This window comes from Gopherus flavomarginatus, chromosome 7 (genome assembly GCF_025201925.1).
Source record: "Gopherus flavomarginatus isolate rGopFla2 chromosome 7, rGopFla2.mat.asm, whole genome shotgun sequence".
Classification (NCBI taxonomy): Eukaryota; Metazoa; Chordata; order Testudines; family Testudinidae; genus Gopherus; species Gopherus flavomarginatus.
This window is the reverse complement of record NC_066623.1, coordinates 87,405,641-87,426,612: the sequence shown is the minus strand read 5'-3', so window position 1 is coordinate 87,426,612 and position 20,972 is coordinate 87,405,641. Positions and strand designations below refer to the sequence as shown.

At 42.7% G+C, this 20,972-nt stretch overlaps 1 protein-coding gene across 3 annotated transcripts in view; it reads left to right on the top strand.

Moving 5' to 3' along the window:
• DNAI3 (dynein axonemal intermediate chain 3) overlaps positions 1-20,972 on the top strand; it is a 53,813-nt gene that overhangs the window by 2,864 nt on the left and 29,977 nt on the right. For 2 of the 3 annotated variants that reach the window (XM_050962122.1, XM_050962123.1), the window contains exons 2-4: positions 8,257-8,395; positions 10,650-10,691; positions 20,685-20,866. In XM_050962122.1, the coding sequence (XP_050818079.1) occupies positions 8,272-8,395; positions 10,650-10,691; positions 20,685-20,866 (348 nt within the window). In that variant the 5' untranslated portion in view covers positions 8,257-8,271. The remainder of the gene's footprint in view (positions 1-8,256; positions 8,396-10,649; positions 10,692-20,684; positions 20,867-20,972) is intronic. The other variant, XM_050962121.1, reaches the window with a different exon arrangement.

Genomic DNA, 20,972 nt, shown 5'->3' with positions numbered 1-20,972 from the left:
ACTTTACTTGGCAGAATAGATTCTTGTCAAGATTGATAGTACCTATTATGGTTTGTGCTACAGAGAAGGTGAGACAGCCTAGTCTAGTGGCTACTGTTCAGGAATGAGAATCAGGAGACCTCATTTTTAGTTTTTAGTCTATCTCTGGCTCAACTTCATGAGCTGAGGCAAGTCACTGAGGGCTAGATTTTCAAAAGTGTCCTCTGAGTTTGGGTGCCTTGCTTTTTTAATCTAAAACACTATTGTATCTAAACTTGGGAAACCAAATATGGAGGTGTCCAAAGTAGAGGCAAGTCCTGAAAATGTTTGCTTTAGCTTATACACTAAGGACCAATAGTTTACAGGAGACCCTAGCATAATACCAAAGTGAATGTTACAATATTTTAGAGTCTTTGATTCATGTCAGCTACACATAGGGGCTCATAAAGGTTAAGGCCTTGATTCTCCACTGCACTACACTTTGTACAGTCACATACCTCTGAGTAATATGTTGCCAAATCAAAATGGTAGAATTTTATATCCACTTTGCATAGATGTAAATGGTAGGGGCCTGGTTCTGTTTCCAGTGAAATCTATAGAAGTTTTGCTGTTGAGTTCAGCAGGAATAAGATCAGCCCTAAGAGTGTCCTAACTACAGACAAACATGTGCCTAGAGAATGACAAATTTTGAGTCAGAACGGATGTATTGTTTTTGAGATTATAAAGGAAGGCTAATTAGATTTGTTTCCTAACTATATCGTAACAAACAGGGGCGGCTCTAGGTATTTTGCTGCCCCAAGCACAGCAGCCAGGCTGCCTTCGGCTGCTTGCCTATGGGAGTTCTCCGGTCCCATGGATTCGGCAGCAGCCTGCGGGAGGTCCGCTGAAGCCAGGGGACCCTCCGCAGGCATGACGCCGCAGGCAACCTGCCTGCTGCCCGCACGGCGACCGGCAGAGTGCCCCCCGTGGCTTGCTGCCCCAGGCACGCGCTTGGCGTGCTGGTACCTGGAACCGCCCCTGGTAATAAATGTATGTCCATCTGTCTCCCAGCTGGTCCCTACGTGGCTTCTGTGGGTTCCAGATTTGATCTCCATCACTCAACTCAGTTACATTTCACATTCCAACCCACCCCCACAATCTTCCTGCCAACCCCTCACTTGTCTGTGTGACCTCTCAGTTGTACAGAGGATAAAGGGGGGAGAATTAAACTGGAGAGATTTTTAAAATTTATGTCAAAGAGATTTGTTTGTGAACTCTTGTTCTCAGCACAGTAGCTTTAAAGTCAAGCAAAAGAATGGAACACGGGGATGTCTTATATACTATTATGCTTTGTAAGTTGTGTTCTTAAAATAAGTCATGTGATTAATCTTGGATATTTCAGTGTTTCCTCTATTCATGTGACTTCTGGTTTTGATTACTCACTAGAAACAAATCAAAATTTCCAATCTGGATTTATTTCAATGTTGAATAAGGAAGTGGTGAGATAAGGGAATGTGACTGTACTAGATATTCAGTGTTTCATCTTGCCCTCCAATTAATTTTCAGAATTACTGTCTGGTTTGTTTCTGTTGGAAAATTCTGTCTTTCATCCAGGGGCTTTAAGCTTCTGGCTCAAGTTAGAGCAGCAACAAGATCCCTTTGAGGGATCAGGACCACAGACAGTGCCAGTGGGCAACAATTGTTTTAAATTTACAATGGTATGGATTAGTAGGGACTTTCTGTGTGTAAGAAAATTGATCTTTATACTTGCATTTGTCAATCTTGCGCCTTTCTTTATGGTGTGCCATGCAGGATGTTTTTTTGTAGGGCTGTGCTTGGAGGTTTTGACAACATTTTCTCTATCTTTTTAGCCAAATCTTTAGCATAATATGCCCATAAAGATAGATTGCCTTTCTTCTTGTATTTTGGAGCAGCATGCAGTCATTCTAATTAGACAGTCCCAACACATTTTTAAAAACACAGAGGTTAAAATGTGTCTCAGAACTGTAAGATAAGCACATTACTCAATGCAAAGCCTGGGTTCAAGAATATAGATAGGTAAGAATCAATGAGTACATTTTATGCACAACATAAATATATTTCTATATATAGGAAAGCAGTTGGAAAGTGAGTTTAGTTGTATATTAGCAATCTTCAGTAGAAATTATTATGGACAAGTTTCATGATATCAAGTTAAGATTGAGTAAACATATGGTAAAACCTTGAATCCTTCACTTTAGAGTCATTCCATGTAAAATTAGTAAAAATGTTTCTTCTCAGAATGTGATTCAATTGTAAGTCCTTGTTAATTCTCATAAAATGGAAGCTCCAGAACTGCAGTGGTTTCAGAGTTCTGGAACATTAACCCATCTTGTGTAAGTGCGGTTATGACTTATGGTAAAACTAAGTGGTTTATATTTATACAACTCATGAATGGATTTAAGCAAGGGGATCATATTTGCACTAATCAGTCATGATTAATAATTTCTTAAATGCAGGTGTTGCCCATCACCTGTCATTTCCATGCTCTGATAAAAGAGGAAAAATAGATTATTTCTAGATTAGTTTTCTAGTTTGTTCATGGTGAAACAGAAAACGGCGGGGGGGGGGGGGTGCGGGATCCCAAATATTGTAAAAAAAAAAGAATTACAGTTAAGCCTGACCTGACTCCCATTGAAGTCAATGACAAAATATATATGGATTTCATTGGCAGCTGGATTAAGCCCCAAATCTAGAATAATAGATGACCAGTTCTTCTTCCCTTCGCTAGCAGCTGCCTCCAAATTAAATTTTTACATGTTCTGTCTGTGTAGAGCAGAATATGATATTAGATTTCTTATTCATTCTAGAATGATTTAAGAGTAGTTGGCATAAAAAAGAGAAGCACTAAGTTTCTCAATGTGGGGAGGAAAATAGTTAAAGGATCATCCTAACTTTTAGTTTAAGATACAAACACATCTAGACTTATTTCTTTTAACGTACGAACTAGGGCTGTTGATTAATCACAGTTAATTCACGCAATTAAAAATATTAATTACAATTTAAAAAATTAATCATGATTAATCGTAGTTTTAATCGCACTGTTAAACAGAATACCAATCGACATTTATTAAACATTTTTGAATGTTTTTCCACATTTTCAAATATATTAATTTCAATTACAACACAAAATACAAAGTGTACACTGCTCATTTTATATTTTTATTACAAATATTTGCACTGTAAAAATGATAAAACAGTGTTTTTCAGTTCACCTCATACAAGTACTGTAGTGCAATCTCTATCATGAAAGTGCAACTTACACACTTAGATTTTTTTTTGCTACATATCTGCACTCAGAAACAAAACAATGCAAAACTTCAGAGCCTACAAGTCCACTCACTCCTACTTATCGTTCAGCCAATCGCTAAGACAAATACGTTTGTTTACATTTATGGGAGCTAATGCTGCCCACTTCTTATTTGCAATGCAGGGCTACCCAGATGATTCAGGGGGCCCAGGGCAAAGCAATTTCAGGGCCCCCTTCCATTAAAAAAAGTTGCAATACTGTAGAATACTATATTCTCATGAGGGCCCCTGCGGGGCCTGAGGCCTGGGGCAAATTGCCCCACTTGCCCCCCTCTCTGGGTGGCCCTGTTACAATGTCAACAGAAAGTGAGAACAGGCATTCACATGGGACTTTTGTATCTGGCATGGCAAGGTATTTACATGCCAGAGATGCTAAACATTTGTATACCCCTTCATGTGTCAGCCACCATTCCAGAGGACATGCTTCCATGCTGATGATGCTCGTTAAAAATATAATGTGTTAATTAAATTTGTGATTGAACTTCTTGGGGGAGAATTGTATGTCTCCGGCTCTATTTTACCCGCATTCTGCCATATATTTCATGTTATAGAACTCTCAGATGATGACTCAGCACATGTTCATTTTAAGAACTCTTTCACTGCAGATTTGACAAACGCAAAGAAGGTACCAATGTGAGATTTCTAAAGATAGCTACAACACTTGACCCAAGGTTTAAGAATCTGAAATGCCCTCCAAAATCTAAGAGGGATGAGGTGTGGAGCATGCCTTCAGAAGTTTTAAAAGAACAACACTCCAATGCAGGAACTACAGAACCCGAACCACCAAAACAGAAAATCAATGTTCTGCTGGTGGCATTTGACTCAAATGATGAAAATGAGAATGCGTTGGTCTGCACTGCTTTGGATTGTTATCGAGCAGAACCCGTCATCAGCATGGACACACATCCTCTGGAATGTTGGCTGGAGCATGAGCTTTTGTGGGTGAATACCCACTTTGTTGGATGCATGTAGTGGCACTGCATGTGTGACTATGTGGTTCTGGTGGGACCCAATTGAGAATGCCAATTCAGGACCAATTGCTTAAACAGGGCAGTCACAGCCCAAGGCTGGGGTTTTTCCACCTCTAAGGCAAACCAAACTAGCCAGACAAAAATGACTTCGGTTTCATCTCACTGGCTAACCACAAGTCACACAAGCAATTTCCTTAGACACTCCGGTCTCCCAGTTTCACCACCAGTGCCACCCGTCCTGGGGATGAATGGTTATGAAAACCAATGCCCCAGTAAAAGAAAAAGGTTCTCTCGATCCCAAAGGACCAAGCCCCAGACCCAGGTCAATATACACATCAGATCTTACCCACAAATCACGCTGTTGCCAATCCTTTAGAATCTAAAATCTAAAGGTTTATTCATAAAGGGAAAAAGGTAGAAATGAGAGCTAGAATTGGTTAAATGGAATCAATTACATACAGTGATGGCAAAGTTCTTAGTTCAAGCTTGTAGCAGTGATGGAATAAACTGCAGGTTTAAATCAAGTCTCTGGAGTACATCCCCTGCTGGGATGGGTCATCAGTCCCTTGTGTAGAGCTTCAGCTTGTAGCAAAGTCCCTCCAGAGGTAGGAAGCAGGACTGAAGACAAGATGGAGATGAGGCATCAGCCTTATATAGGCACTTCCAGGTGTAAGAACACTTCTTTGTTCTTACTGTGGAAAATTACAGCAAAGTGGAGTTTGCAGTCACATGGGCCAGTCCCTGCACACCCTGCTGAGTCAAAAGGTGTATCTGCCTCCTCTCAATGGGTCAGCTGTGTAGCTGATGGTCCTTAATGGGCCATCAAGCAGGCTAAGCAGAGCTAACACCCACTTGTCTGGGATCTTTCCCAGTAACACAGCACAAGTTTGAAATATAGACAGTATACAGCCAATATGCATAACTTCAACTACAACATGATACAGACATACAGACAGCATAATCATAACCAGTAACCCGTAACCTGGTCTTAGACACCTTGTATGACCCCCTTTATATAAGATCTGGTGCCACTACAGGACCTTGGTTGCAACCCATGTTCTATATGGTCCCAGTTTATATCAATAACGTCACAGCATGCATCCGACTAAGTGGGTATTCACCCACGAAAGCTCATTCTCTAATACATTTGTTAGTCTGTAAGGTGCCACCGAACTCTTCGCTGCTTTTATGGATCCAGACTAACACGGCTACCCCTCTGATACATGAATCTTTAGCGCATCTGGCATGTAAATATCTTACGATGCTGGCTACAACAATACCATGCAAACACCTGTTCTCACTTTCATGTGACATTGTGAACAAGAAGCGGGCAGTGTTATCTCCTGCAAACATAAACAAATTTGTTTGTCTGAGCAATGGGCTGAACAAGAAACAGGACTGAGTGGACTTGTAGGCTCTAAAGTTTTACATTGTTTTATTTTTGAATGCAGTTATTTTTCGTATATAAATTCTACATTTGTAAGTTCAACTTTCATGATAAAGAGATTGCACTACAGTACTTGTATTAGGTGAATTGAAAAAAACCTGTCTCTTGTTTTTTACAGTACAAATATTTGTAATAAAAATAAATATAAAGTGAGCACTGTACACTTTGTCTGCATTATAATTGAAATCAATATATTTGAAAATGTGGGAAATATCCACAAATATTTAAATAAATGGTATTCTATTAACAGTGCAATTAATCATGATTAATTTTTTAATCGCTTGACAGTCCTAATACAAACCATTTTAGGCTTCTCAAAATACCTTCTTTAAGTTTTTCCCCTGGGGAGTCTCTGATATTGTTTTATTTTATTTAAATCTCACCTACGTTCAGTCTCAGGTCCTTTTTGGTGAATATGCTGTCTGTCCAAAGAACACTGGAGGGAGCTCCCTTTAGGGCTCATCAGTGTTGTATCATGGCCCTCCCTCTGCCCCATGATATGAGTGCAGGGGCCTTTCTTTTATTACTATTAATATTGTGGTAGCACCCAAAATGTACTAGGTGCTATGCAACCACTTATGACAATGTGGTCCTTGCCCCAATTAGCTTACAGTTCTAAAAACTAGTTTTAAATTTATATGCCCATGTTATAGAGACCTGTGGCACAATGCAACTGCCACTCCAGCCTTCTTTACTTATGCTTATATCTTCTGGTTGTTCACTAATAATATCTGACCTAAGAAAGCCTGGACCAATCTGGTTGTAAAAACTGCTAGTTAATTGGATGCTACGTGTATGTTTTCCACATGATGGTGCTGCAACTGTGTTTCATGTTTTTTTTGTTTTGTTTTGTCTTGTCTTCCCTGGCCCATACTGCTGGCAGGATTCTATATTTATGTCAAGCAGAATAGACCCTTCTTACAACCTGTGATCTCTGCTTTTCTAATTGTTTTTTAATATTATAATAATTTTCATTATACACATAAAAAGCTCTGTTGGACTATTTCAGAGGAAAAGAAGGCAGAAGCAGAAAGCTGTTTTCTTGTGATTCTTGTAGGTATTATGACTATGGTGACCACTCTGAAGCAGAAAAAACAGCCTCTATACTTCTCTTTCCTAAACCTTCTCCCCTATCCTTTGTTAGGGAGAAGTGGGAGGGAAGAAGGAGAATGAAATAAGCCAGACAGCCACTAGTTGAGCCTCCATATGTGTACAGAGAATAATGAAGTCAAAGAAGAAACGTGTGTGACTGTATGTTGTAACTAATTGTACCATTGTTCAAGTTTGCCCTTAATGGTGTCAAACTAAAAAGTCAATTGAGACAAGTGGCCAGTTATTCTGGATTTACAATGGTGGGAATGAGAACAGAATCTGGGCCTACGTCTTTTTCACACATTCAGCCTCATGTGTGATTTGTGGATATTTTAGGTTGAGGTCCCAGGTTAGGCTGAAGGAAAACAGTGCTGGCAATGTCCAGCAATTGAAATGCTATGGACTGTTAATTGACAATGAGGAAAAAAATGATGAACAGCAAAACCAGCATGGTTTGCTTGAGTCAGTGAGTCTTGACTGAACTACCCACAAATCCCTAATTTTCCCCTGTGATAAAGAAAACTGAGGTCAGGGAATGGCATATCATTTAACTGGTCATTGTGTCTTCTCTGATATTATCTTCACTGTACTGGAATTTGCTCCTGTGGAACTGGAATCCTCCAAAGATGGGAGTTACCTGTCTTCAAGAAGTTTAGGTGAGAGGAAGGAGTGAGACACTGAAAACTATAGGTAGCACAGTTTTATTCATTTCGAGCTGTGTTGAGACAGTAGCGCCAACAAATTCTAGCTCGAATAAAAATACAGATAAATATCTCTTTGGTAATACTCTGTACATTACTTCTGACAAAAATGCTGTGTGCAGCTATGCTTCTGCCTATGTTTAAAAACACTGGGACAAATAATTACATCTGTGGTACTCCACATGTTCCATGGAGACTGTAGCTTTGTTTGTGCGTGAAACCTACTCTCACTATGTTATTTACCTTTTTAATTATTCAGACCTGGAACCATCAATATTATAAATAGTTTTCAGAGGGGCTTGTCTACATGGCACAGCAGTGTGCGCAAGAGGATGTAATTTCTAAACTGTACTGCATTGCACGCCAACTGGCCCATATCGACACTGCTGTTACACATTAAAAGTTCCCTAGTGACCGCCCTACATTAACACACTATTGAATTTTTACTGCCAGATAGTGCGCAGCGTACTGGCGTGCTTTAAAATATCACACACCTCTAGCGCACACTGCTGTGCTATGTAGACATGCCCTAAAACAGAAGCAACAGCTTAAGATGCCATGTGAAAAGTACAGTAAGTTTGGGGCATAAACATTTAGACAGTTCCTTTAGACATGGATGAAAAATACTTTAATGATAATCTGTATAAATGTAAGCCTTGGCCAAACTTCTCATTTTGGCCAGCGGCAAACTTGACCCGTTGATTACAATATATTAATGCTATATATAATATCTTTCCAGACAGAAATCTGAAAAATGTTAGAAAGTCCAAAATCCAGCAAGACCTCTGCACTAAGTGCCAAAGGCTCAGTAAAGAAACTTAAAATTAAAGGAGAAACCAAAGCTAAAGGATCAGCCAAAGGCAAGCGAAAACAGCTTGGTATGTATGATACTACAGGGGTAAAGAAAGATGTTGCCTAGATTTACATGGCAGCTACTTACATTGCTTGGGTTAAAATGTTACAAATATACTAAGTACATTAAAACTCACTCATTTGCACCAATGACTGGGAGACCTGTTATGAATTATTACAATTTTGTGAATTAGCAAGTAAGTGACCAAAACACAAGCACCATGGACATTACATCACACAATTGACTATATTCATTAAGAGAAACACAGTTTAGATTTACTATGTGGCCTAGTGGATAGAGCACTGGACTGGGACTTAGGAAACCTTTTTTCTATTCCCAGCTCTGCCACTGGGCTGATGGGTGACCTTAGGCATGTAACATTACTGCTCTGTGACTCAGTTTCCCAAACTATAATGTGGAGGTAATGATGCTTATCTCCTTGTAATGCATTTTGAGATCGACCAATGAAAAGCTTATGACAGCTAAGTATGATTTATTATTATTGCTTTACAATGAGGACAGAGGTTTAAGTACAGGAAAATATTGCGCTATCTCAGGTGCCACTGTGCAGAAAATGTTCAGTGTTTAATATTTAATAGTGACCACCACCAATGTACTCTCTTTTTTTTTAAATGATATGAATTCTCACTGTAATAATATGTAACTTTACTGGAGTGCTCTGGTATTATATCTCAGCTGAGAAGTGGGGAGAGAGAGTTAGCAAAGTGCAGCTTAGTGAGGCTCTTCTGTATATTGTAAGGAAAGAGTTTCTGCAGTGGTCTAGGCAAATTCACCCAAGAGGTCACAATGTGCTGTCAAGATGAGTGTCAAAATTGGACTCCGTGTGCTGCTGCACTGCTTTAAGGGGCGTTGGGCTGGAGTCATGTCTGGAGAGGGCCAGCTGACCACAGCAGAAACCAGAAAGGAAACACACCTCAGTGAATGGTATCAATAAAAACCTTTTCAACTAAAACAATTAGCAGTACTATCAACAACAGGTCAGCACTCCAATCTAGGTGTGGACCAGGGTCAGTTCATGAGTGTAGCCTGGAGGCCTGTGTCCCCAGCCCAGGAAGGACTGAAACCACACCCAGAGTCCAGATCAGGGCCTTTTTCTCAGGGCTTCACTTGTTATTCAAAACACAAAACTCACAGAGTAACACTAAACAAAGCTATTCCCCAGTCCTTCTTCTGGCCATCTGCCTGGGGCTATGTCTGTACCTCAGAGTCTATGCCAGCACAGCTACATCAGCACATGCTGGCCTAGCCCCCAGTGTAGACACAGCACACACCAACAGAAAGGGATTTTCCAACTGGAGTAGGAACACCGCTCCCCAAACGACATTAGCTATGCCAGCAGCAGCACTCTTCTGTCAACATAGCTGTGTCTGCAGGTCTCTGGTCTGGTCCTTGGGATCTCTGGCTCCCACAGTCAAGTGCTGAAGTGGCTCTTGCGCAGGAGCCTCCACCAAGCATCCTCTCTCCTCGGCGGTCAGCCTAGAATGAGCTGGGCTGCTTCCTTTTATACTGAGGCAGCAGTTGGAGCATGCCCATCCTGGTCTGGGGGGCAGGACGTTGGCTGCCCATAATGTGGGGTTAATCCTTTCTTGCCTAGTGCAGGGTGTGCACACCTTCCCAATCATTATGTCTAATGAGTGCTACGCAGCAGAGCAGACAATGCCAGACCATGAATCCCTTCTTGTCCTGACCCATTTGTAGGGTTTGTAACCATCACATAAGCTCAGGGATGCACAATGACTCCTGCAGCTCCGTACCCACTCCACCACTCTTTAGAAAGATGCAACATCGGCTCCTCTGAATACCAGCCAGCTCTAACTGATCAAATGGTTTAGGGGGACTCGGTCATTTACCATCCCATTCAGTCATGACCATGTCTGGGTGGCAAGTTACCCAGGGGATGCTATCAGGTAGAGTGCTGTGACTGCATTTGTGGCACAAGGTGGGAGATTTCCTCTTTGGTGTCTTGAGCACCCGTTCACAATAAACATGAATTTTACGTTTCTCTCAAAATTCAAAGAAATACCAATGCCTCCTTAAAACACATTCAGACACGCATTCGAATGGGATTTGGTAGTTTCTTTCGTAAAATCTACATTGAATAGAAAGTGTATTGTGCTGCCTCTTCACATGTTAGATTTTATACATTATAAAGAATATGTTACCACTTGTGTATGTTATGAAATTAAAGATTGTACAAGGATAACTAATGTATTAGAATTTTTTAAATGCCACCTTAACATCATGTTATCATATTTCAGGTAAAAAAGATGAGGAAGAGGACATATCTATGGCTAGCATAGGTAAGTTCCATTATTGATCAGGATTTACAGTAACAATTTTAGAATATTTTACAGCACCCATAATCACTGAGATTAATAATGTAGAAGAATAAGGAAAGATGAAGAAAATAGATGAGAAAGAATTAGAAACGATGAAAGAGTACATCTGCCTGAACTAACTAGTAAAGTACAACTGTCTGATCAGCAGGCAGCGTGGTGTGGAGTGTTGGATAGGAATAGCTTTCCCAGCCTAGGAGCCTGTGTTATCAGGAGTTGAAAAGAGGAGATGACAGCTTGTGCTGAAGAGAGCAGTGGTTGTCAAGGGGAGATGAAGTGTATTTACCAGATGATATTATTGTAAATTACCTGCTGTCAAAAGAAAAACTTTCATGTTTAAACAAAATATTTAGATTTCCTTTAATCATCGTTAAACCATTCTTAAATCTGGTTGGAAACAGATTTACAGTCCATTTCACTGGGGTCTACCATTACCTGCACCACAAGTAGGAGCCTGTTTCAGCAAGGGAGTGGCTTGCAGAATTAGGTACAGAAATGCCAATTGCTACCTCAACCACTTTTTCCTTAGTGGATATTTTTATGCTTGGATATTGAGTAAGAGCAATTTTTGTTTTTAATAAGTTAAGTCTAGATATGTTCACTTGTCTCAAATATTGTAGGATTTTTCACACTTCTGTAGAGCCCTCTTGTTATGCATTCTTTTGGACAGATTTTGCAGTTTTTGACCTCAATTGAAAATTTGCCTGAGAAAAGACTACCTGGTCAGGCTCAATAGGTTACATTCTCAGTTGGATGTATTGGCATTTACTGGTGCAGCTTTCATTGCTAAAAGCAGTTGCACACCTGAGACATCTTGTGGCAAATTAGAATATACTCCTCACCAGAGGATTTTATTAAAAAGGCATGAATCACTTCTTTCCCACGAGTAGCATATTATTCAGTACTACGTGCTGATGGATGGAGGTAAAATTACATGGTTTTAGAAGTTTCACCTAAGCTGGGGTAAGTTATGTCTGCTTTTAATAAAGACAGAATATGTCTAGTTTTTCAGATGTTATGTTTATGATGTTCCTGGAAAGTCATCAAGAGAAACAACTAAGAATTGTGGCTCCACCTAGTGGCGAACAATAGAAGAAAAATTGATATCTCTATGGGTACTTCTACACTACGGGATAATTCCGATTTTACATAAACCGGTTTTATAAAACAGATTGTGTAAAGTCGAGTGCACGCGGCCACACTAAGCACATTAATTCGGCGGTGTGCGTCCATGGTCTGAGGCTAGCGTCAATTTCTGGAGCATTGCACTGTGGGTAGCTATCCCATAGTTCCCGCAGTCTCCCCCGCCCCTTAGAATTCTGGGTTGAGAGCCCAGGGGCTGATGGGGCAAAAATCATTGTCACAGGTGGTTCTGGGTAAATGTCGTCAGTCATTTCTTCCTCCGGGAAAGCAACGGCAGACAATCATTTTGCGCCCTTTTTCCCTGGATTGCCCTGGCAGACGCCATAGCACGGCAACCATGGAGCCCGTTGAGCTTTTTTTTTTTTTTTTTTTTTTTTTTTTTACAGTCACCGTATGTGTACTGGATGCCGTGGACAGAGACGATACTCCAGCGCTACACAGCAGCATTCATTTGCTTTTGCATGATAGCAGAGATGGTTACCAGTCATTCTGTACCGTCTGCTGCTAGTGTAATTTGGCAATGAGATGACGGTTATCTGTCCTTCTGTGCTGTCTGCTGCTATCATGGGTGCCCCTGGCTGAGATTGGCTGGGGGCGCAAAAGCAAAACTGGGAATGACTCCCCGAGTCAATCCCTCCTTTATGGTTTCTAAAAATAGAGTCAGTCCTGCCTAGAATATGGGGCAAGTGTACTAGAGAAGCAGTGTATCAGAGAGCACAGCTGCTCTGTTTCAGATCCCGCAGAAATGATGAGCTACATGCCATTCACGGGGGGTGCCCCTGCAACAACCCCATCCGTTACTTCCCTCCTCCCCCAACCTTCCTGGGCTACCGTGGCAGTGTCCCCCCATTTGTGTCATGAAGTTATAAAGAATGCAGGAATAACAAACAGTGACTTGTTAGTGAGATAAAATGAGGGGGAGGCAGCCTCCCCGTGCTATGACAGTCCAGGCAGGACATTAAGCGGTGCGGGGGAGAGGAGCCCAGCATGCCGCTGCTATGATAGTCCAGGCAGTACAGAATCTTTTCTTTACACAGGAAAGGGAGGGGGATGATGGAGCTCAGCCCCCAGTTGCTATGATGAGGATGGTTACCAGCCGTTCTGTCCCATCTACTGGGAATGACCAGGAATCATTCCTATTTTTACCCAGGTGCCCCTGAGGCCAGCCAGGGGTATTCAGCCATTATCAAGCATGGGCTGATGGTGATGACGGATAGCAGTCATATTGTACCATCTGCCACCGGGGAGGGGAGAAGAGTGGATACTGCTCTTCACTGCTGCAGCATCGCGTCTACCACCAGCATTCAGTAGACATAGGGTGACATTGAAAAAAGTCAAGAAACAATTTCTTTCCCTTTTCTTTCACGTGGCGGGGGGAGGGAGTAAATTGATGAGCTATACCCTGAACCACGCTGGACAATGTGTTTTAACCTATAGGCATTGGGAGTTCAGCCAAGAATGCAAATACTTTTCGGAGACTGCTGTGGACTGTGGGATAGCTGGAGTCCTCAGTACCCCCTCCCTCCCTCCATGAGCGTCCATTTGAGTCTCTGGCTTCCCGTTACGCTTGTCACACAGCACTGTGTAGCCTGTAGATTTTTTTTTCCAAAAGCTTTGGCATTTCGTCTTCTGTAACGGAGCTCTGATAGAACAGATTTGTTTCCCCATACAGCGATCAGATCCAGTATCTCCCGTACGGTCCATGCTGGAGCTCTTTTTGGATTTGGGACTGCATTGCCACCCGTGCTGATCAGAGCTCCACGCTGGGCAAACAGGAAATGAAAATCAAAATTTCGCAGGGATTTTCCTGCATCAGAGTTGAGATTGCTGTCCAGAGCGGTCACAGTGGTGCACTTGGGATACCGCCCGGAGGCCAATACCGTCGATTTGCGGCCACACTAACCCTAATCCGATATGGTAATACCGATTTTAGCACTACTCCTCTCGTTGGGGAGGAGTACAGAAATCGATTGAAAGAGCCCTTTAATCGATATAAAGGGCCTCTTAGTGTGGACGGGTACAGCGTGAAATCGGTTTAACGCTGCTAAAATCGGTTTCAACGCGTAGTGTAGACCAGGCCTATGACTGTTAGTTTATACAGAATTATAGTATTTGGAAATGCAAAAGATCCTAAACTAGCAAAATTCCCTTTGCTCTTTAGGGATTTTTGGCCCCTGAGGATAGTGGTAGCAGGTTGAAGTGTGAACTGTGGGCACAGGGCACAAACTTTGTAATAGTATAATAAACAAACAGGAACCAATGTCCCCAAAACTAAGACTCTTCTAAAAGTCCACCACTAAAAATACAAGGTGATTCCAAACAAATGGTACAACATTTGTGGTGTGTGGTAATAGAAGGGTTTCATTTGCACTCACTGGGGTTGACCTGCAAAATTTGTTTGTACCTTTACTACTCATGAGTAATGTCACCATCCTAAAGTCATGCTGATAGTACTTGTTTATGGCCATGACTCATTTTGTGTGTCTGTGATACATTATTTCATTTTTTATATTTCAGTGTATAGGAAATACATATATACAGTATATATTACAGTCATATAGGAAGACGCTAGTCAGAAAAGCTTTTAATCGAAAATTTTTGACTTGATGCTAAAAACTTTTGCTCAGGAAAGCATCGTCTGGCAGAATTACTGATATGAGGAAGAATTTCAAGATCAGCTCTTAGTTTTGTATTATGATTTGTACTGGAATCCTTCAGCAAATAGATATTATGATAAAACTTATTATTCTGGTTATTGCTTTTAATTTAGTCTCATAGAAATAAGTGGTCAAAAAGTCATTTTAGGTCATCTAGCCTGGTCTGCTGATGCAGGACAGTTGCCACAGTATATTCCCCAGTGTTCTGCCTAGAGTAGTTTTCATTAATTTTAAATGGACATTCATTATGCTCCATGTGACACTGAAACTGAATCAGGCTAAGAAAATGTTTTTATGTTAACCTGAAGGAAAAGATACTATGCAGCTGGTTCAAGCATTTTTTTTTAATCATCTGCTACCATTGGAGTGCAGTACAGCTGTTTTATTATATGAGCTATTTGAAAATCACCATTTTTCTCAGTTAGGACCTTTTGATACAAAGAGAATTACATGACTAATTGCTTGGGTTTCCTTTCACTTTTCTGTTAGATGGGGGGATCTTCTGCTTTCTCATAATTTCACAATAAGGGGTTTCCAAAAATAATATGGGTAGGGATAGGAAAGTTACATTGATTTTCCCCTGGGTACCAGTCCAGTTAGTTGCACCCTGGACATCAGTCCTCAACACCCCACGCAACATATCTTGAGGACTGTTACACATGCATGTTGTGCTGTCCCTCTGCAATACACTCCATTCTCATGAGCCAACTGGAGATTAAAGTGAATGAAAATCATTTTATTGGTGCACTACAGAGATCTGGAGTTTTCTCCAGTTGGCTCACGGGAACAGAGCTGGCAAGGGGACGGCAGGGAAAGCATGACATGCATGTGCCTATCTATGATGTTGTTAGTTGGAAAGTTCCCCAGAAGAGCAACTGGGGAGTTTTTACTGTTGCAGTCCTTATGCTGAATGGGTGGTAATTTTCTTTCCCAGAGAGTTGCTTTGCAAGAGGAAATGTAATTTCCTGGGCCTGTCAACCATGACATATTGAAATCTTGGCTGTGTCTGGAGCATTGCAGCTGTGTACTAGGGATCCAGGTCTTTGTCCTGACCACATCCTTCACTCTCTGGGGCACCAAGGGCTGGGAGTGCTGCAGAACAACATGCTCGATTCTTTAGAAGGAGGAAATACTTCAAGTTGCTTCTTCATAGTTGACTCCTATAGCCAAAATGCTAGGCCAGGGGTTGGCAACCTTTCAGAAGTGGTGTGCCGAGTCTTCATTTATTCACTTTAATTTAAGGTTTTGCGTGCCAGTAATACATTTTAATGTTTTTTAGAAGGTCTCTCTCTATAAGTCTATATATTATATAACTAAACTATTGTCATATGTAAACTAAACAAGTTTTTTAAAATGTTTAAGAAGCTTCATTTAAAATTAAATTAAAATGTTGATCTTATGCTGCTGGCCCGCTCAGCGTGCTGCTGGTCTGGGGTTCTGTTCGCCTAGGCCGGCAGCGGGCTGAGCGGGGCCTGCTGCCAGGACCCCAGCTGGCGAGGGTCTGGCAGCCAGAACCCCAGACCAGCAGGGGGCTCTGCAGGGCTGGTGGCTGGGACCCCAGACCAGCAGTGGGCTGAGTGGCTCAGCCTGCTGCCACTCAGGGGTTCCATACGCCAGCTCCTGCCAGCCAGGATCCTGGCTGCCAGACCCACTCAGCATGCTGCCAGTCTGGGATCCCGGCCCTGCCCACATACAGTGGGTACCTACCTTCTCCCTGGTTCTGGCCCATTCTCTTCCTCTCTCTCTGCACTGAGCTGAGGGTGGGAGTGCACTGAGCACAGGGCTGGGGGTGAAGGAGCAGGCTGGGGGTTGGGGTGTAGGGTCTGGCTAGGAGCTAGAATGAGGGAGGGGGCTCAGGGTTGGGGCAGGAGGTTTGGGTGTGGAGTGCTTACCTGGGCAGCTCCCATTTGGTGCAAGGGGTGCAGGTGGGAATGTGGGGGTGGCAGTGCAGGAGCTCCGATTTGGTGCTCAGGGTGGGTGTCGGGATGTGGGGGGTGCAAGAGTTAGGATGTGGGGGGTGAATGGGGTGTGGGAGGGCTGGGGTCAAGGGGGGGTGAAGGAGTCAAGCAGAGGGCTGGTTGTGTGTGAGGGGGTACAGGGCTCAGGGTAGAGGCATGGGGTGTGTGTGGGGCTGCAGGGCTCAGGGCAGAGGGCTGTGGGGGGGGTGTCAGGGCAGAGGGCTGGGTGTGTGTGAGGGGGTCAGGGCTCAGGGCAGAGGGCTGGGTGTGTGTGTGAGGGGGTCAGGGCAGAGTGCTGGGGGTGTGGGGTGCTCACAGCAGGGGGCTGGAGGGGATATGCCCCTATTCCACCCCCCTTCCCTAAGGCCCTGTCCCTGCTGCTTCTCTGCCTCCCGCATGCTGACTCCACTCCTCTCCCACCCACTCCCTCGCAAAGGCCATCAGCTGATTGGCTGGCAGGGAGGGATGGAGAGGAGGAGGAGGGGCAGGAACCCAGCACACTGTGGGAAGAGGCAGGGGAGCCGGCAGGACCAAGCTTCTGCCCTTTGCCCCCGTGCGAGGGGGAGGGGGTGGGGGGAGAAGAGCAGGCTGGGCCAGGCTGGGCAGGGCAGGATTTTTAATGGCACGCTGCTGCCTGCCGGGACTCCAGGACTCCAGCAGGCAGCAGTGTGACATTAAAAATTGGCTCGCGTGCTGTCTTTGGCACTCATGCCATAGGTTGCCGACCCCTGTGCTAGGCCAAAGAAAGATTCATGGCCTGGCCTCCTCATCCCAAAGGTGGGGGCCTGGAGTCATTGGAATAAGGTGCCTGACAGGGAGAACAGAGACTTTTGGAAGCTCATGCAAATATAAGTCCTTAAAATCTAAGCAATATAGAAAAGGAACGCAGCGAAGTGTTAATTAGCACTTGTGAAGCAAATAGACACAGGAATTGTGTGTGTATTGTATGCATACTGCAAAATGTTGTGTAATAGCCAGGAAGTCCAGGTAGAACACATCTTTCATATTGCAGAGCATACTAGGAATGGCTTGGTATTCCATTGATTTCAGTGGATGACATCAGCAGAGCAGATGAGGTGGAGGACCTGCAGTGAAAGGGTTTAAAGGATAAATGTGGGATTTATCAAATTTATTAAATGATAGGCCTATGGGGAAATTTAGCTTCCTGGATGATAGAGATTAAAAAGGATTTATTGTTTTGTCAATTCTAAAAGGATTAAGTTTGAATTGACTTCTCAAAGCATGTTTATCAAGCTGATCAATACTCCATTTTAGATTTACCTGCTTCAGCTTAAAATAGACAAAAAGATGCCTGCTTCAGGTTCTAGATATCCTGACAAAATATACCTTATAACAATAGGAAATAGAAAAACTCAAACACCAGCAGATCTCACAAAACCCCTGCCCAGCAGCTGAGAATATAACAAAACCCACCTGGCCCTTCAGGTCCCCAAAAACCTCCATTCTCTAAGCAGCCAGTTGAAAAGAAGAGTTTTGCAGCTTGCCCTCAAGGTCAGCAAATGTGAACTATTTCAGATCAAAGCTTAGAGGTCCTCTATAGGGTGACCAGACAGCAAGTGAGAAAAATTGGGACAGGGGATAGGGGGTAATAGGAGCCTATATAAGAAAAAGACCCAAAAATTGGGACTATCCCTATAAAATTGGTACATCTGGTCACCCTAGTCCTCTACGAAGAATGTCCTCTCAACAGCTCTTATTCTAATAAGCTAGGAGAGTTCCAGCTTGAATGCCTTTGTAGTCTGCAGCTATGGCAGTATTGCAAGGGGAAAAAGTCTCTCAAATAGGCAAGGCTCAAACCAATTAAGCCTTTATAGGTTATAACTGACTATTTACATTCCATCCAAAGCCAACAAGCAGACAATGCAATTCAGGAAGCACCAGTGTCACACAATAGTGCCCTTGCATATCATTGGTAACAGCAAGTAGCAGCAGATTTGGCCTCTCTGGCCCTCTCTCATGACACATGGAGTAATGAGGCCAAAACTGAGTGATTGGCACCACAACCTGGTGCACAGGGTCAGGAAACCAAATCAGAGTGAGCACACTGGGCAGTGGGCCGCCCAGTGCTACTCCTTCTTGCTGCTTCTATGGGGCAAGCTCCTATACCAGGGCTCCCCTCAGGGGCCTGTCCAGCCTTATCCCACTTCCCGAAGCCTGTGTCCCCTCCCTCTCAAGGATGGGGAATGACACTGCACCTGGGTGGGCCGGGCTGGAAGGTAGGGGCTGAGCATGATGCAGACTTGGTGGGCTAGATGCTGGGGCCAGTGGCAGCAGTGGGGATGGCTCCACAGGGATTACCACTGCATACCATGTCAATTTCTGGGGGCACCCCTGGTGTCACATACTCATGGTGAGCTACATCACTTAACAAATGGGTCCACCATATTCTACATTAGCTTCAGCTTTTGAATGGATGTAAGGTGTAGCCCCATCCCATGTAGAACTTACTACAGTCATCCTATCTAAAAATGACAAAGGCATAGATTATAGTGCCAAATCTGTCTTTGAAGACACAGTCAGAGTTCTAGTCAATGTTCTTTGATTATCTAAAAGCAGATAGGAATCTAACAAGAGTCACACTTTAGTAACAAATGATGGATACATACTCTCAACAAAGGGTCAGATATAATCTTTGTCATACGCTCTGGTTGTCTCCCTTGGCCAGCCATTGCCACCTCAGTTTTATCTGGTTTGAGTCTCAATCAGTTTGCTCTTATTCATGCTTCAATCTCACCCGGTAACTGAACAATAGACTCAGCTGCACCCTAGACAGGATGAAATGGAGATGAGGGTCCTGATTTAGAAAAGCATCACTGTTCGGGACAGTACATAAACCTGTGCTTAAAGTTAAGCATGGGCTTAATTGCTGTCCTGAATAGGGATAGACTTGGACTTTCCTCAATCAGGGCTATAGAGCTGGAAATCATTAGTATATTGAAAGCATTTCAGTCCATGCCTCTTCACTAACCCTCCTAATGGCTTTATGCACAATGAACAAGATGTATGAGGTGACAGAGAGGAAGCTTGCTGCGCCACCCCATATGAGAGAACCCATGAGACAGAAGAGCAGTTGCCTAACACTGGGTGCACGAAGCAAGCACAGGGCAGCTCTGTCTAAACCCAGTTTGGTCTTCACGTGAGTTAACAAAACCTCATAATTAACTGTAGCAAAGACTGATGGCAAATTTGACAATATCAGTATGGACACTCTGTCCTTATCCACTGCCTGAAGGCCATTGACCAATGTAAATATAATAGTCAAAGCCCAGAATGACAAGGGTTTAGGAAGTCAGAGGCATCAAGATACTATGAGTTGTCTTGCTGCAACCTTTTCCATAATCTCAAACAAACATTACCAATTAGATACAGTCACTAATTACAGATTATCAGCATCTAGACTGGATTTTGATCAGAGGACATACACGTGCTTCCTTAAGAGACTTGGTCCTCTGTTCTCTTCAAGGTAGCATTGGCCATCTCCTCTAGCAAAGGACCAGTATTTCCCTACTGGCCATCACTAGCTAGGAATATGACCAAATTACAGGTTGTGGAATGAAGTTTCCCCAGCATATTACCGAGCAACGCTGAACAAAACTCAAGCAGCATTGGTCCCCTCCATATATTACTGTGGTTTTATAGATGCAGATGTTTTGGTCTGAGTACTGTAAATTTTATCCACAGTGATACCAGATTTCCACACTCCAGGAAGGATTCTTTTCAGCCAAAGAATAGACATAACTTAGATTTACCACAGTATCCACCACCTTAAAGAAATCAACTGATCATTATTTTGTGAATGCTAGATTAGCAGCAAATAAATGTTTCTTTGCCATCCACACAGCCAACTCCTAGCACAAAACTTCTGCCTTAGCATAGGATGATTGTGAATTCATTCTTCTGTTTTCTTGAAAGAGTTTATTTTAAACATATATTGATTATGCAAAATGTGTTAGGCACTGACTTTTACAACATGAAGACCCCCATGTTATCTTTCCATATTGAATTTACAATCTATACCGCCAAATGCACCAAAAACTATAAGTACAGTGGTTCAAAGGTGTCATATTACTAGCAGTAAGAAAGATTTAGAACTGTTAAGGACATACCTCCTACACTGTCAACCTTTCAAGGAAAACACTATTTTTGTTCACTCTCCAACTTTGCCTTACCTTTTCTAGGCCACCCAGAGATCTTTCCATTAGTTTTCACTGAAAAGACACAGGAAATTTTAAATTGTCGAATTAATGAAGATATCACAGAAGAAAAACCTTACAAACTTCTGAAAAAAGAGGACATAATTCAGGACATGAAGACAAGAGCTGCAGTCTCCGATTTCCACCCAGTCAAAAAAATAGTCCTAGTACGTAACCCCTTTTTTTCTAACTTTAAGACTTAAAACCCTCATACCATGTACTTTCAGTGGTAAGGACCATCCTCATCTGTCCATCTGTGAATACTCTAGGAAA